The sequence below is a fragment of the Protopterus annectens genome, chromosome 15.part0 (assembly GCF_019279795.1).
Source record: "Protopterus annectens isolate FY-2018-M chromosome 15.part0, PAN1.0, whole genome shotgun sequence".
In the NCBI taxonomy this organism is placed as follows: Eukaryota; Metazoa; Chordata; order Ceratodontiformes; family Protopteridae; genus Protopterus; species Protopterus annectens.
In genome coordinates, this window is record NC_056749.1 from 639,776,517 (window position 1) to 639,795,034 (window position 18,518).

An 18,518-nucleotide genomic window follows, 5' to 3' on the forward strand; every position below is an offset into this window, starting at 1 on the left:
GTAAGGGGGACGAATAGATTAGGCCTGTAATTCCGAGACTCTTCTAGCTGAGGTAACTGCAACCAAGAAAAGGGTTTTCTAAGTCGGAAACTTGAGCGAACAAGAAGCAGATTGTTCAAAGGGAGGAAGAATCAAAGCATCTAAAACTAACTTTAGATTCCAGGGAGGAAGAGGTTCTCTTATTGGAGGTCTTACCTCTTAGAAAAGCCTTGCATAACCTATGGGACATGATATTGGCACCCATTTCTCCCATATGGAAATTTGAAATGGCAGCTAACTGAACTCGGATCGTAGCTGCAGCTGCTCCTTGGTCAAATGTTTGAGAGAGAAATTCAAGAATCTTTGAAATGGGAGCAGTAAAAGGATCAACCTGATTTTTGTCTGTACAACAAGAGAAACTCTTCCATATACCAGCATAAAGTCTCCTAGTAGTGGGCTTATAGGAGGAAACCAAAATCTGCTGAACTGCTGGTGAAACATCAGGAAGCCTGGCTAAGACTGGAAGTAGAGAAACCAAGCTGTGAGCTTGAGAGTTTGAATGGAATGATGCAGAGCCCACGACTGATGTCTCAGAAGATCTGGCACTGGGTCCAGGATTTAAGGCTCTCCTTGCAGGTAAGGCCAAAGGAACGGGAACCATATCTGACGAGGCCAGTAAAGGGCAATGAGGATTAACTTGCAACCCAATTACTGTGCTTTCTAAAGCACCTTGGGAATCAGGGGAAAAGGTGGAAAGGCATAAAGCAGTTCCAGGGGCCAATCATGAACAAGTGCATCCCTGGGTGACTGTCCCAGTGGTGGGACTATGGCAAAGTAGCTGCTGCATTTGTTGTTGAGGGGGGTGGCAAACGGATCACAGCTTAGCTAGCCCCATTTGTGAAAGATCAATTCTGCTACTTCCTGCTTCAGGGACCACTCGTGGGGCATCAGGATGGCCCGTCTGAGCTTGTCCGCTATCACGCTGGATTTTCCCAGGATGTGTGTTGCAACCAGAAAGTGCTGGGAGGACACCGCCTATTGCCAAACTCGAACAGCCTCTCGACACAAGGGGTAAGACCTGGTTCCACCCTGTTTGTTGATGTACCCTACTACTGACATATTGTCCATTTGAATTGCTATAGTCCCTGTAGGTAGAGAGCTCTGATATGCTTGCAACGCCAGGAGTACTGCTCTCAACTCCAGGACACTGATGTGCAAGTGGTACTCATGTACCTGCCAAGTCCCTTGAACAGTCTGTCCCAGATAATGTCCCCCCACCCTATCTGGGAAGTGTCCGTGGTCACTGTGGCTACAGGTTGGGAGGGTAGAAATGGCCTGCCTATTGTCACCATAGGGGAGTGAAGCCACCAGTCTAGATCCCTTTTGCATGACTGCGTGATTAGAATCTGATGTGACATGGGTAAATCCTGGAATAACCATTGCCCAAATAGAAGCCACTGTAGAATTCTCATGTGAAAGCGAGCCATAGGGACCAGAGTGATTGCTGCCACCATAGAACCCAGCACCTTGAGGACAAATCTTGCTTGAATCCTCTTTTGTGTGAATAGTATGACAACCTGGCGACGGATCGTTAATACTCTTTCTTGAGGCAGCTTTGGTATCATGGCCCTTGTGTCTAAATTTGCCCCTATAAAGGTAATATATTGACAAGGCAACAAGGCAGATTTTTCGTAGTTTATGGTGATCCCAAGCTGAGAACAAAAGCGGATTGTGTATTCCCTTGCTCTGATTAGTTGATGCTCAGTGGTGGCAATAAGGAGCCAGTTGTCTAGATATGGAAATCCCGGAATCCTTGACGCCTCAGGTGAGCTGCAACTACTGCCATGCATTTTGATGAATACCCTGGGGGCTGTGATGAGACCAAAGGGCAGTGCTCTGAACTGGCAGTGATTGGCTCCCAGCCAGAAGTGCAGATATTTCCTTGACAATCTGTCCATTTTTATATGGTAGTACACACCCTGGAGATCTATACAGCACATCCAATTGTCCTGTACAAGAAAGGGAAGAATGGACTGCAGTATTACCATCCGGAAATTTGTCTTCTTGACTGACTTGTTTAATCTGCTGCGATCTAAAATGGGTCTCCAGTCCCCTGTTTTTTTGGAAATAAAATGAACCTTGAGTAAGTTCTGGATCCGATTTGGTCTGTGGGGACGTCCTGGATGACTTTTTCTTAGCAACTTCTGAACCTCCAGGTTTGCTTGATCCCAAAGACTGGGTGGAGCATCTGGGATAGAGTACTGACTTTTTGATAGGGGAAGTTTTGAGAAGGGGATATTGTAAACCTCTGGATATTATGGATAGTACTCATGTATCTTCTGTGATTGTCTGCCAGGCTTTTGGGTGCAAGGATAATCTCCCTCCAACTGTCTCCGGAGTCAGACAGTCGGGCCTCCCTTCAGGAGTGCTGGAAGGGCCTACCAGAAAAGGTATCTCTGTCACTCTGGTTCTGTGGACCCCCCCTGCCACGAGGTTGGCATCTTCCATTGTTACTCCCCCCCCCCTGCCCCTAGGGGAAAATTCTCCACGTGTGACAGGCGAAGCTCCCTGGGATTTCCGAAACCACATCTTCCCGCTCTTCTGGCCTTTGGGATAGGGCCTAGATGGAGCAGAAAAACATATTCCCATGGCAGAGAGAGTTTTGCCATCCTGTTCACACCTGGTACGAGTCTCTTTTACCTGAGGCCCAAACAAAGACGAGCCGTCAAAGGGGGTATTGGTAAAGGAAGACTTAAAGGGCTCCGCAAAATGACAAAGTAGCATCCAGGAGTGCCTGCGTAAGGCTACCCCTGTGCCTGCTGCCCTGCTCACTCTATCGGCTGCATAGGAAATGAGCCGCATGGAGGAGTTAGCAACTGAAGTCAGGGTCGCGAGCTGAGAAGCCATCGTGTCCGAGGCTCTCACAGCTGTTGGATCCTGTAAGGTGCCTCCTAACTCCGAGGAGATCCCTTTGAAGCCTTGTAAAGTGGGACAAATAATTCAGCAACCTAAGTGTAAAGGTTGCTGAAGAAAACATATGCTTCCCGTATCTGTCCATCATATGAAATTCTTTGTTCGGCGGATGGACAGATGAAGAAGTTTCCGCTAATTCTTTTTTGGTGGCTGCTGCCATCACCATATCATCAACGGGAACACCTTTCGATATGAAGAGCCTGTCTTCAGGGGCTGTAATGAATTTATTGGGCCTCCGCAGGACTGGTTCCATGGTGTCTGGAGGGCTCCAAGCCTTCCGACTCACTATGTGCAAAAGTGGGTCAAAAGGAAGAGATACCCAAGAGGTGGAGTTCCCAGAACTGAATACATCCAGGTAAACAGATTCATTTTCAGAAGGGCCAAGGGACTTCCAGTCACCCCTCTAAGGATTTCTAAGATGTCTGAAAAGGAGACATCTTCAGGGATGGACCGTGGGGACCTTTCTGAGTCATCCACGTCTGCGTCTGATGTCAAGGACTCAGGGGAGTCCACATGCTTCCTCTTGCAAGTCCTCTTCTGAGGGACCTCCTCCAAGGGGTACCCAGGGGAGGTTTTGGATGAGGTGGGATCGCCCAATGGGGCATCCTGGAGCATGGGTTCCCTACGCTTGGGGTGGAGGGGAGGTTCAGAGGCGGACACCGAAGGCAAAGGAACCAATGGAGCTGAGGGTGGAGCTATCTCAGCAGACAGCACACTCATCATCACCTTGAAGACGTTGCAGTCCCGACCCGAAAGTATCTCCGGCTCCGAAGAAGCAGGAGACTTCCTCCAAACTGAGGACGACGGCTCCAAGGCTGATGTAGGAACCGAGCTGACCTGCGCAGAAGCTCCCTAAGCGAGAGTAGGGTCGGACAAGGGTCCGATGCCACTCCCCCTTGAAGCCGACGAGGGAGCGTCGGCCCCCAGATCCCTCAATCGAAGGAGGTATCGAGTAGATCAGAGCAGTAGTCGGAAACGAAAGACTAGAGGAGGTTACTGGAACTGACGGGTTCCACCACTACGACTTCCATACACTCCATCTCAGAGGAGTTGGAGGAGGAATCAAGACAGGTATCGTTTGGGCTGTTGGCACCATTTCTGTCTGGGATGGGGCCTGAAAGTATTTTGGCTAGTTTTTGTGTCCTAAGAAGCCTCTTTACCACCCTCTCTACATCATCATCTGAAAGGCTCCTGGATGACCGAGAGGAGTGTGTCGAAGACCCGTGACTGCCTGCCACAGATTGCAACAATGGAGACTGTGGAGCGGATTGCACTGGTTCCAAGGCAGGAGACCTGGAACGCTTATGAGACCTAACTGGCTCTGAAGACACAGATGGAGCCGTAGGTAAAGATGTCTTTTCGGAACTGAAAATCAGGTCTGACTTTGCTTGTGGTTTTGTCCTTGTCCTTAGACAGGTCCGAACCTGGAGCCGAAGAGGATGAAGGCTTCACTTTGTTTTGTTTTTTTTTTTGCTGGCTGAGTCCCCTCCATGGCAGTATCAAAGGAGACTCTTCAGCAAACCTCACAAGATAAGCTTGTTTCTTCTCCACCTGCAGAACTCATGAACTAAAGGCATGACAGACAGAGCACGAGTCCTGCGGGTGAAGAGATCCTAAACAATATACACAACTCATGTGCCCATCCGTACGGGACATCTTTTGGCAACACGAGTCACATTTTTTTAAACCAAAAGGTTTCGAATCCTTGGCAGTATCCTTGGATTCTGCTAAACAAAGAGGAAAAAGTATTGGCAATAACAGACAAACAATATATATTATTATTTATTTATTTATTTTTTTAAGCAGACAAGGAGAAGGAGGGAGGGCATCTAACTCAAACGGCAACTCCTTAACAGTAACAGGAAAGGCAAAAAGGAGAAGAACCACCCTCTAATTTAAATGGGTTTGAAGGATGGGATAGGCCCGAGAGAGAAAAACATTTAGTATACACAACCAACAAGTCACTCAGACAGGATAGGGAAAGATATAAATGCTAAGGACAACTACAGATAACAAAATAACTAGCTAAAAGGAATTTTTTGCTGAAAAATATGGCAATAGAAAGAACACTTAGCCTGAGCCAGTATCCGCAATCCTGATGGTGCTAGCAGCAAACAAGATCTGGGTAACTACCTCTAGGTATGCTGGGATAAGGGCTAGCCTCATCGGCTCTGAACCCAATCAGCAAGAACGAAGGTGAGATTTGGACAACATAACATCTTTTGTTTTAATAGTTCCAAAGTGTGTTGTTGATATTTTAACATGTGGAACTGACAGCTGACTGCTCTGATAGCTAAGGTTGCAGAGGTGTATACTTTTTTAACCCATATGTCCAGAGCTCGAGTCCTTGTCAGGAGTAGGATTCTTTGCAGAACTAGGCTTAGCTCTTTTTGGTTCCTGTGCAATGACCTCCGGGTCTGCAGCTGGATTTCTGTACAGGTATTTGTGAGAATCCAGTACTCTGTAATACCGGTCAGGTTTTCTGGAAGCAGGTGGGAGGGTGTTAGGAGTTAAGCTGGATTCCTGGAAGACATCATCAACTACCTCTAAGATGGGGGGGGGGGTGGCCTAGGGTCTGTGCTGGGGCAGGTCTAGAAGCTAGTCTTTTCTTAGACTGAGGAAAGTCCTGGGATTCCCAGTGGACATGTTCCCTGAGGATGTGAAGGGTTTCCCCAAAAGAAAGATCTTCTGGTGGGGAGGCAGAAGGAATGGATTCCTCTGCATCTGAATCCTCATAAGCAGTAAGAGGTTGTTGTTCCTCTTCAAAATCTGAATAATCAGACTCCTCAGAATCCTGTTCTGTCAGTATTTCAGGGGAAGGGTCCCTTTTCCTTTTAGAAGGTGCAGCCTCACTACCCCTGATAAGGGTGATAAGATCCTTTGCCATTTTAAGCATTTGAGCTTGGGGTGGTGGAGCAGGGTTAAAATGGTGGCTAGAGATAGTTTTCCTCGGAGTGGCCTTGCTTCTTGGCCTAAGAGTATCCATCAGTCTGAGAGAAACGGTAGTCGGAGAAGAAGACGTTTTTTGTCTAGATTCGGTAGTGTGAAAAACCTCGTTGGAAGCCAGTGCCTGTGTTGTGGCTCCAGACCCAACCAAGGAAGAGACAACCAAAGGCTCAGAAGACGATGAAGATTACTGGCATACCGGACTCCGAAAGGGTCTCAGTAGAGGCCTGCGAAGGTATCGAATCGGGCATCAGGGGCTGCGAAGGTGCCTCACTGAATTCCGGAGAACTGACAACCTGCTTAGCAGTAGAGTCATCAGAAGGCTTAGCTTTGTGTGGTCTGTCTCCATCTTTATCCTTATGTTTTTTCTGAATGTCTACAGACTGTTGGCTGACGGACGCCAATTCGGAATGCAAAGCTGGAAGATGAAAACACCTGGCTACAAAAAGAGCTCTAAGACAAATGGTTTTCACGTTAAAGAGGGCACAGAACTGGCAATGGGGGACGTCGTGGTCTGGCCCTAAACAAGTGACACAGTATGAATGGCAGTCTCGGTGTGGTATCTGCTTTCCACGGGCAAGACAACTGTTAACTTTTTCGGACATCTGTTAGTGAAAAAAAAGGATCCCCAATGGGGTACTTTGCTTTAGACGTTTTCAGCTGTAATTCAAACTCTGGTAGCGACCAACCGGCACACTTGCGAACTGCTTCTGCTATGGGCTCCACGGCAAGAAAGACTGATGTAATGGCATTCTGGTAGCGACCAACCGGCACACTTGCGAACTGCTTCTGCTATGGGCTCCACGGCAAGAACGACTGATGTAATGGCATTGGCTGCCTTCCTTTATAGACCTGATGTCAGCCAGCAAGCGAAAGCAGCAGATGCAGAAAACATTGACTCTGGTATTCGGGCTGGCCGAGGGCTACCACAGCATGGATAACCCCCCACAGTTGATGACTGCAACAGTGAAACATGAACATCTATCATTATGGTAATTACACAGCTTTCATTTAAATAAAACCTTCCAGATTTTTATCATCTTCTCCCCCCTCCCTACTTCCAAATTTCCACAAGTATGCTATCTGTTTCCAGAGACTTCCATGTTGATTCATTATACATCACAACTTTTATTTTATCCCTTCCGATATTGACTATTAATTGTTGAACCTTGTCTTTCTTCATCTCAGGCATAGTTAAGTCTACTATAATACTTCCATTTGCGCCTTTTCTTGGTTTTCTTACTCATCTGTTTTCTACAGATTTTCATAACATATCTGGAATATCTCTAATATCTCTGTGAATTTATCAATGTATGTGCATCTGTGAATTTATCGATATATGTGCATTTGTTTATTCATTCATGCATATATGCATATACATGTTATCAACGTGTGTGCATGAATACGTGCACAACTATATAAATGCGTGTGCGTATGCACGTGTGCAAATATACAGACATTTTATATATATATATATATATATATATATATATATATATATATATATAGATATATGTGTGTGTGTATATAAATATACACACACACACACACACACACACACACACACACACACACACACACACACACACACACAGATAAACCAAAGGGTAAAAAGGTTACAAAGAGAAAACCTTTCAGTAAAAACTGCAAGAAAAACCCAACCAAGCTACAGTTTTCACTGCAAGATACGAGTCTATGTTCGTGTAGCAAATAAAATTACAGCGAATGGCTAACAATTGAACAATAAACAGCAAAAGAAAGTTTTATGTACCAAAAAAGCTTAGAGAACAATAATTCATCAAATGGCCATAGTCGGCCAACATCGCGAACGTAACCCACCAAGGTGGGGGGCTCCACCCTCCATACCCCCCAACCATATAGAACAACTCCAAGATCACACTACACTGGGAAACAGGGCAAATTTAAAAAAGGTTTCCTTTGCTTACCTTGTGCATTGTGGTACTTTCTGGTTGTTGGCCAACTATGGCCATATTGCTAAAGACTCAAAGCTCTTTTCAGGAAACAGTCATTTTGGTAAGTCACTTGTGGAATACTGGTTTTCTGTATCCATGTGTAATGCATTTGTCTTCAGACCCCTTTCAAATAGTTGACATCTTGGATATTAAGGACATCTGGGTCTGAGAGTGACGTGATGGTTGTCGGTTTGACTGGTCATAAATACAGACTTCAAAATATGCAAACAGAGGTACTGGCAGGCTCTTGACGTTCTGCTTGTTTAGTCATGCTTTTTATAATTCAGATAGTTATTTATTCTATAACTACCTACATAATTAACCAAATCTGTTTTTGTTGCACTAGTTTCCTGACACATTCCAGTGTATGTGTTTATGTAGGTATTGGTAGTCCTCCAAACAGAGCACAGATTTTTGTGTTGTTTGTGGCATGTGGGTTGGAAAACAAACGGTGGCATTCTAATATTTTTTTATTTTTTGCCTTGTACTCCAGCTGCAAGGGTCACATACAGCACCCCTGTGATTCTAAAGAAGATTATCCGAGGTCTCTTAGAATGTATAACCCCGGCCTGATAGCTCAGAGGTTAAGAGACTGGATTACCAACTGGCAGGCCTGGGTTTGAATCCAGTCTAGGAATTTATGTACTCACCATAATAATAGATCTGTGTTGTCCGACTCCATCCTTCCTCAACTGATGGGCCTTCAAATTTAACCTTGGATAAGACTTCGGATGCTTTTAGACTTTAGGATCCACAGCTCAGGCTATTCCCCATACCCATAACCCCCTCATGTCCCCAAGATCACCTCAGATCGAGTTTGCTCATAACCCCATGACACAACATAGTAAAAATAGTTTAAGAGACTAAAGTAACCAACCTCCAGAATACATAGAATGTCTGAGATACAGCACTGTTACAGAGTTGAAAGAATGCAATACGTTGGTCAAGGGTAGCTGATACTGTCATACCAGAAGCACACAACAAAATCTTCTGTGAAATGGAAGGGGGACAGAGGAAGGAACAGAAGTTGATGCAGGACAGAATCAGACAACACTGATCTATCATTATGTTAGTAGATAACTTTTGTATTTGATGCTGTCTGTTCCATCTGTTCCTCAACAGATGGGACGCAGTCCCCAGCTACTGAGCTCTCAGGGTGGTCTCACAAAAGGATGTTCCGGAGGACATCTGAACCAAAAGGTATCCTACTCCTGGACAGCAAATCTAGTTTATAATGGCAAATGAAGGTGTGAATTTTAGACCAAGTGGCAGCAGCACAAATATCAATTGAGGCCCTGGAAAAGAAGATCAAAGAAATTGCGACAGAGCTTTGACTGGTCTATGTAGTCTAACTAGCTAACTAGAGATACTTTTGAAACACCTTGATATTAAATATGGGCCATAAATTCAAACCTTAGCAGGATATATCTGTGCAACTGAAACAACTGCTATCAGTGCCCCAGTCTACTAGATTCCACATCACCCATGTACTACCTTACTGTTAAACATGGATCTGATAAAGCAGTTGCTGGTAGACAGAGGAGAGGGAATCCACACCATAAGAACTGCTGCTCACAGAAAACTCAGCATCTTAATGCTGTGCTATTAACTATGCCTTAGCATGGCATGAATGTCTAGTGATGATTGGAGTTGTACAATAGCAAAAGCAAAGGAGAAGACCCATCCTCCCCCTCCCATTGGGCTACAGATGTTTCTTGTTACTGGTATTGGTGTTCACCAGAATGATGAAATCAGACATGTCCCAGCCTGTCTCTGACCTTCATCCTGAGAGAGATGAGCAGGCAAAAATCCTTTTCATTCCTCTGCCATACTAATAAGTTACTCTAATGCCTCAGCCACTAAATTAATTTTGGTTGGTCAGAAAAAAAGTGAATGCGAGCAGAACTAAAAACAAGTAAATCAACCCTCTCACATACCACAAACTGAAATAAAATGTGTCATTATTCAAAATGATTTACAAAAGACTGGGCTAAAGACTCATGGCTTTCACAGCTATGTCCTTGTAAAATGCTGTAACAGATACTGCATGAAAAAAGCACAGCACAATTTTTTTTACCTCTGTGTCATAAAAAATGCATCTGCCATCATATGTGCCAATGACTGCGTATTTTCCATTTTGGCAAAAATTTGCTGCAGTTATTAATTTTGTCTGTCCATCTACTTCATTCCATAATGCTACTTTCTTATCTGGAATGTTCCACAACCGTAGTTTCCCATCCAGTGATCCACTCAAGAAATATCTGTCATCCTTGTCAGGGGAAAAAGACAAAACTGATATTCATACACTGCTTTACGAGGCATTTTTTTATTTTACTTTTTTAAAATGTATTTTCATTCAAATGAAAATATAAAACAAATGAATACATACAAACCACATATTTCTGAACTATTAAGTTAATGTTATGCATTTGTCTAATCACAAATTATGAAACGATGCATATAAACTTCATGCTCACCACTAATGGTACTTATCGCAGGCAGTATCCATTCAGGTTCAGATCATATACCTTCTTACGAGACTGAATTCTTCATATGGACTGCTGGTGAAGTACACAGTTTACATGTGTGGTACAAAATGGTACTCCTTGCAGCTGTTTGTGTTGGCTTCCAAATGTGTTACTGCAGTCTTTACAGAGGCATTACAGAGCTTTTCTTTGACAAATTAAGTTATTTTATCTACTCCGTTAAAGAAGCATGAAAAGCAGAACAGGAATAAAGACTGAAATTCAAGAAACACTAGGCAGGAATAAAGACTGAAATTCAAGAAACACTAGGCAGGCTTGCAGAGGGTATTTGACTGAATAATGACTGTCAAAGATGAACAGGAACTAAGGTGAATATGCCATTTCCATATTTCTTCATGAACAAGCTTCCACCATTCATCTCTACTTTCCTGAGAAATAAATACAATTCCACTTAAAACTGGTGATATGTAAGCAAGCAAGTTCTCAAAGGTTTTATGGTCACTAGGCATGAATAAATTTTAGTTTTAGAGTAAGAAGTCACCATAATGGTAAGGTGACACAGTGCCTCTCAGTCACGGACAGTCATAAGAAGAATGTCAAGTTTTAACGAAAAAATAAATGCACATAATACTACTAAGAAACACAAGAGAAGAATTTGGCTTGGAATGTCACTTCAGAACTTGTAGAAAAGGGACAGTAGCATGTAGCAATCCATCCCTAAACTGAGTGTTTCTGAGACTATAACATTAGGCATACCAAAGAAAATAGCATCATAAGTCTGATTAATGTTGCATTAAAAGACAAAATGTAATGTTTAAGCTGTTAAATGTGTAATGAACTAAGAACAGATTAAATACATATGGCACATTAAACACATACTAACTTTTGTTTGCAAAATCTGAACTATTCTGAAAGATGGGCTAAGGTAATTTAAATGTTTAATTGTTTAGAATACATTGCAGAGTTTTATTTATAAAATAAGCTACCACTTACTACAAAAATGGTAAACTTTCCCTAACAAGTATCAATGTGATTTGCTAACTACTAAACATTTCTGTAAAAAGGTGTCAACATTTCTCTTTAACTCATATTAAGGGTAGATGATCCTCTCCAGAAGACTTGGTTCTTCTAAATAGGTTCATAGGAGTTTACTAGGCTAATGACCACAAGTGCCTTTTTAAGTCTAGCCATGTATCCCAAATTTCTGCCAAGTTCTGATACCTTTGATAAGTCTAAGCATTGGCCTGGGAGATGAATCATTTACAGGTTACCTGCATTAGTTAGAGACATAGGTACCAAACCAGGGATGAATTTCTGGTTTCCCTTCCAATTGTCCAAGCTGCACTTGAAATGGATTAGGAAGGAACTCTGCTTCACATGGATGAGGAGCCTGTTCTAGAGATGGAGTAGTCTCTGGGATACATACCCATCTCTCCAGCAGGTCCTATTTATATCACAGGCAAGGTTTAAGTCTTTAGAACCGGTAATTCTGATGCTGTTTGTTTTGTGGATAAGCAGGAGCTCCATCAGAGTGGGGTCTGACAATGTCCTGTATGCCAGGCATAGATCTCCACTCAAAAGCTTGTAGAACACAGAATACAGGGACAGGGCCTTGAGGCAGTTTGCACATGACATATTACTTACATCCTGTATTCTTTTAGCGAGGATCCCCTGTGGATGTTCCCATTGTTGGACATGCCTGGTTAGGTACACAAAGTGGACAGTGTACTCAATGATAGGTCTGATGAATGCCAAATACAGTGCAACAATGACTTCCTTGGACTTAGATGCCATACTTTTGTTTATAAGTTGCACAGCATAGAACGATTTCTTCACCACTATATACATGTGATGGTCAAAGGCTAGATTACTATCTATGTGTACTCCTAAGTCCCTGACAACTGGGTCAACTCTAAGGGGTGTGTTGTCAATATGACAGTTACCAGGGATGGATGACTTCCCAAAGGATACTACTATGCGTTTCATGGCATTTAGTTTTAGTCCATGACTTTGACACCATTTGTCTGTTGGTGTCAGCCCCTCCTGGAGAACATTTGTGTCAGTGTGCGATTCAACAGCAGCTCCTAATTTGCAATCATCTGTAAATTTAGTCAGCCACAGACCACTGACATCGGCCTTGAATTTTGAGAAGCAAATGCCAAAAATGAGCAGTCCAAGGACTTATCCCCTGAGGAACTCCACTTGTGACTGTCTCTTTGTAGAGGTGGTGAACTCCCCAATTCTAACTTCCTGGGTTCTGTCTGTGAGCCAGTTGGCTATCCACCGGGTGACATATGGGTTTGTACCTAACCTCTTGAGTTTGTCAACAATGCCAGAGTGGGGTACCGTGTCAAATGGCTTGGCCAGCTCAAGGTAAGCAGTGTGAATGATTTTGCCCTCATCCATTGTTTTGATGACCTTCTCAACGAAGTCCACCAGGTTGAGTAGGCATGACCTGCCCTTGACAAAACCAAACTGGATTGGGTCCATTGTCTGGAGGTTTACTATATCTCTATTCATCATCTCCATGATAATTATTTCCATGGCTTTACATACAAGACTAGTGAGACTTATGGGTCTGTAGTTTCCAGGGTCAGTAGATGGACCACCTTTGTGCAGAGGGATGACTGTTGCCTTTCTGTGTTCATGAGGCACAAAGCATGTTTGGAGGCTGCAATTAAACAGTAATTCACGAGACTCTGATAGGTCATGTTTCACGCTATTTAGAAGACATCCTGGGATATTTTCTGGGCCCACTGATGCAGTGTTCTTGGTCTTAGAGAGGGGGAGTTATATTTGATGATATTTCCTGAGGAAGGTTGAGGGTGGGAGAGAGGGGTAAAGTTGGAGCTGAATTTATCAACCAGGAGGTTTGCCATATCTTCTGGCTTTTTAATTTCTCCAAGTCTTTTGGGTTTCTAATACCATGACGGGAATGGACCCCATTCCTAAGTCAAAGTACGATTAAAGTTCATGAAATTAGCATTGCTTCACTCTTTGATGTTAGCCAAAGTGCTCTTTGCAGCACCCGCAATGTGCCCAGTAATGACTCCTCCTGCAATTCGTACGGTGTTACATGAATTGGTAACACATCTAAATACGATTGTAAATTCTTTTTTATAAGACCAGTTGCTCCTACTACTATTGGAACTGCCTGGGTATCTTTCTTCCACATGGCTCTCGTTTCTGCCTGCAGATAGAGGTATTTTATGACTTTGTGCATCTCTGTATGCAAGACACTGTAGTTACTAGGTGTGGCGATTTCAATGATCAATGCTACTGTTGTCTTCTTTTCTTGGACCACTATATCCAGTTTTCTAAATGTAAGAATAGTGTACTGTCCACAACGAAAAATAAACACTAGTCTTGTCCAGAAGGATAAAGCCCACAAATGAAGCAATAATACGTCCTGTTTATTAATGGATAAATGCAACAAACCAAAAAATGCGAAAAACCTCTGATAACAAGTAAACGGATCAAGCGCTTTCATCCACCAGCATGTGGACTTCATCAGAATCAATTAATTAATTTAAAAGAACCTATTTAAACACTTTTTGGCACCATCACTGCGCTTCCATTTAAAGAAATATCTCACTAGTAATGTTGCAAAATACTGAAGTATATCCATTAAATAAAATAAAATAGTGCACATTAGGCTCAATATTTTAACTAAATACATAAAAATAAATACAGAAATGAAAAAAATTTATATACTAACAACATATGAATGATCAGATGTAAAAAGTCGCTGATTGTAGTGCTAATGAATAATAATAATAATACAAACTTCATATTTGGCTGTCATGGGAATATCTAAACATAAATCTAAATACACTCTGCATAAACTGCTTTCATACCCAAGGAATACATGTCTAAAATTTAAAATACATATGACATAATGAATAACAATTAATAAAATATTATTATAAATACTAAACTCAATGTAATGAAATCTATTTTGAAATGAATATTAAAAGTTAATAAATATAATAAAAAATATGGTATCTACAATATGTATGGGTTACAGCTAAAAAGATATCTATATCTGCATCACCATGAATGAACTACAAATAAGAGGGTGACATCCATAACATATATGCGTACATATCTAGCATTAAAAACATACTTAAATATGAATAATTGATTGATTAATAAAAATACATAGGTGGAAATGTATTCATATTTTCTATATCTTATTGAGCTAATTGTAAAAAAGGCTTGATGGAAATGTAATCATTTAATCCGGGCATTGTCGAAGCATCAGTTAAAATTTGCCATTTAGCCTCTTTCTCTGCTAGGTATACACTCATGTCACCACCTCTAATATTCTCAGTGACATGTTCCAAAATGGCAAATTTAAATTGATGGGTGCTGTCTGTGTTGAATATGTGCCGATATAGTGCACTGGTACTATCATTTTTAATTGCATATAAATGATCGTATATACGCTTCTTGAACATACGTTCAGTTTTTCCTATATAGTAACAGGTGCATTTTATACATTTAGCCATATATATATATATATATATATATATATATATATATATATATATATATACACAATTACCTCTCCTAAAAGTCACTCTGGTCCTATTAATATTGTCCAATACAACTCCTTCCTCTTCAAGTATAACCAGACAGTACCCACAGCATCCACATTTACATGTTCCTTTGTGTTGTGTATTCATGCTCACCACCCTATTATTTCTCTCCAAACTGTGTTTTAAATGAATACCCATTTTGTAAACAAATATGGGGACGTCCCCAACAATCTTCCTCAATCCATCATCTAAGATCAAAATATTCCAATATTTTTTCAATACCATAATGTTTGCACAATCTGCATTGTAATAATCTCGCCACATTTTATGCCTTTCAGTATACAGTCCTTCTGCCATAAGAGTCGCAACCAGCAACAAGGTGTGTGACTGTTTCCAATTGGGTTCGACAAAACCTACACATATCCATTTCTCCCACATGTTCAATAGACTTAGTAAACCAACGTGTATGTAGCCCAGTATCTTGGGCTGTCAACATTAACCTTTCATTTCTTGATGTAAATTCACCTCTCCTTAACCATTCTTGCATTTGTTCTTGATCAACATGAGGCTCTTCCAGAAGTTTTCTATACTTGCTACTATATTTATGTTTTTTCCACATTTCTTGCCTTCTCATCTGATCCTTCATCTTATATTATTTCTTTTTTTTAGCACATTCAGTTTGCTGCCTGACTTTTATCCACTCCTGGTTTGATTTCCATTCCTGCTTGATGGCGATATGCTTCTGATAAATTAAGCAGAGATATCATCTTAGATTTATTCTCATGTTTCAAAACTTTCACCACATTTGGATCTTGTGAGGTCAGTAGATATGTGTGGAGTCCCACGATTGCAGATCTATACATGTAATCAATTTCAAGGAGGCCCATCCCTCCTTCAGAATGGGGAATATATAATCTTGGCATACACTGATTTTTATAAATCATTTGATGAGCATGAAGCATCCTTTTTGTTTTAATACCCAATCTATCCAACACTTTTTGGGGCCAATCACTTCAAAGCTATAAATTAGGACAGGAAGAACAAACTGATTTATAGCCTGGTTCTTGTTCCTAGGTGTCAATGCTGTTTTCAGGATTAATTTAAGTCTTCTAAAGTACTCCTTACTAAGCTTTATTCACATTTGTTCACGTTTTATTGCTGACCCTTCCATTCCCAAGTATTTATACACCACCTCTTGCTCAAGTTCTTTTATATCACATTCTTGCCCCAAACTGATGTTTTCCTGGTGCTGCACTTTTCCTTTTGTCAAGACCAAATGACATTCCAATATCATCTGAAAAAGTTTTGACAACCTGTAGCTGTGCTTTCAATTCCTCATCTGATGAGCTATACAATTTTAAATCATCGACAAAGAGAAGATGAGAAGTCATTATACTTTGTTGTTTTCTAGAAGACAAATTATAGCCATGACCTAAGCTGTTAAGTAAACAGCTTCATGGATTAATGGCAAGGCATAATAGCAACGGTGACAGGGAGTCACCCTGGAATATCCCCCTTTGAATTTTTATCCTTGGGATAATAATATGTCCTTTATCATGGCTTAATTGCAAAGTGGTCTGCCACTGTTTTATGGTTACTGTAATGTAATCCAATCAGTGTAGGATGTACCTTATACATTTTTAAGCACTCTTTTATCCAATGAATGTGGGATACTATCAAATGCTTTTTTAAGGTCAATCCATGCCTTACTTAGATTCTTCCCTTTCTTACAGTTCTCCACTATAATTTTAACAACAAATATTCCTTTGTTCCATATGACTTTCTTTTATTGCCCTTTTGTTCTACTGCCACAATTGAGTTTTCTTCTAAATGACTATAGACTCTGTCGGCGTCAATCCCTGTGTATAGTTTATACGTTGTCGGAAGACAAATTATTGGTCTATAATTTTTAGGGTAGCTTGCAGGTACACTCTTAAGTAAGAGCATCGTTTTTCCTGTTAACCAGTGTGGTGTCTGTTCAGGGTGTGCATAAAAATAGTTCTTACTCATGGCTAGATCCTCATGTAAAGAAGTTAATACTTTAAGCCAAAAGTTAGTTACTGCATCTGGGCCGGGGGTTTTCCAATTAGAGGCTTTCCTCAACTTTGTTTCAATTGCTCTGGCTGTTACTTCATCCCATTTCATATCCTGTACCTTTAAACGTATTATTCTTTCTTTTACTTCTTCTATCCATTTAGCACCTTTGTTATGTTACACAGGATCTTCATAGATACTTCTCCAAAATGTATCTACTTCCACTTTTTTCGACGGTCTATCAATTCCTTTTATCTTATTTCCCAATTCTCTATAAAACTTTTTTGGGTCATCAGTAATTTGCTTATTTTGTGCTTTTCCCTTATATTTATCTTCGTATCTTCCGAGTCTTTCTGCCTGTTTTGAAATTTTTAGTTCATCTCCAACAGTGCATAATAGATCCTGGTCTGTTCTAATACTGTGCATTGCTTTTATCACATCTATTTTTCTTAATATTTTTGTTGATCTGTTCCCTCTTCTATAATCTTCTAACAATGACACTTCTTGTCTTAGCTGCTTTATAGTTTTCTCTATTCGATATTTCCATGATGGTACTCGCTTTCACCCCCCTTTTCCCTCGCTACCCTATGTTCCTGTGGTAGAATTTTATCAGTTATTAATTTAGCAGCACAGTAATATATTCTGTTTACTTCTACTTCTGTTATATTGCATGGATCTCTATGGACAGTCCTAATTACTGTGGTCATTTGTTTTATCAAGCTTATGACTTTTGGGGTTTTGTTAAGCTTCTGTAGTCTATTTCTCTCATTGATCTTGATATATCTGTCTATGTCAATTAAATCAAGCAACTCTTCTCCTAACTCCTTTTCTTCCATACTGTGGGCACATCCCTTGTTTTCCATTTCCTGCGGGCATTCTATAGAAAGTTCTATAACATCTTCTTGAGGCACATTCTCTTCAATTTCATCCTGTCTCATCTGTTGTTTTGTCATATGGAAACTCACTAGCCTATCACTCCTCAACATTGACTGCATCAGAGTTTCCACAGTTTCCTGTTCCTTTCCTTCCTGTCTAGCTTCAAGTGAACTTTTATACTGGTTTCCTGTGGAAGGCTCCAAAATATCTTGATATGGCACCTGACCTGTTGCTTCCTATTTCACTTGTTTCCCCTTAATTTGGATATCCATTGCTCTATTCTGTTGTGGTGCTTTCTGCATTTGATTTTCTACACTGAATCCTCATTTTTGCAGCTGTTCCATTACCTCAATTTCTATTTGACTTCTCCATTACTAATTTCTTTCTCTACTTTTCCTCTTAGTCTTCTTATTTTTGGTATTATAAAGTTTTCAATATCTGGATTCCTTTGCCTATATTTTTCTTCAAATATCTTTGGTGCTGCTCTTTTTGTATTAGTTTTGCTTTCTCCTTTGCATAGATATTACACCATATTAAATCTCTTTTCCTTTCCCCTGTCCATATTTCTTCATATGTCTCCTGATCGTCTTGCTTTTCCTTATTCTGGGGACTCACTCCATCATGCTGTGATGTAGTCTGTGATGTCTGTTTTAGGCCTCCTACATTAAATCCTTCAATTTGCAGGCACTCCTTAACTTCAGCTTCTATTT

At 41.0% G+C, this 18,518-nt stretch overlaps 1 protein-coding gene across 1 annotated transcript in view; it reads right to left on the reverse strand.

Annotated features, from left to right (window-relative positions):
* The window catches only part of WDR44 (WD repeat domain 44), a 1,972,396-nt gene that overhangs the window by 143,859 nt on the left and 1,810,019 nt on the right, over positions 1-18,518 (reverse strand). The window contains 1 exon segment of the mRNA XM_044057470.1: positions 9,949-10,140. Coding sequence (XP_043913405.1) covers positions 9,949-10,140 — 192 coding nt within the window.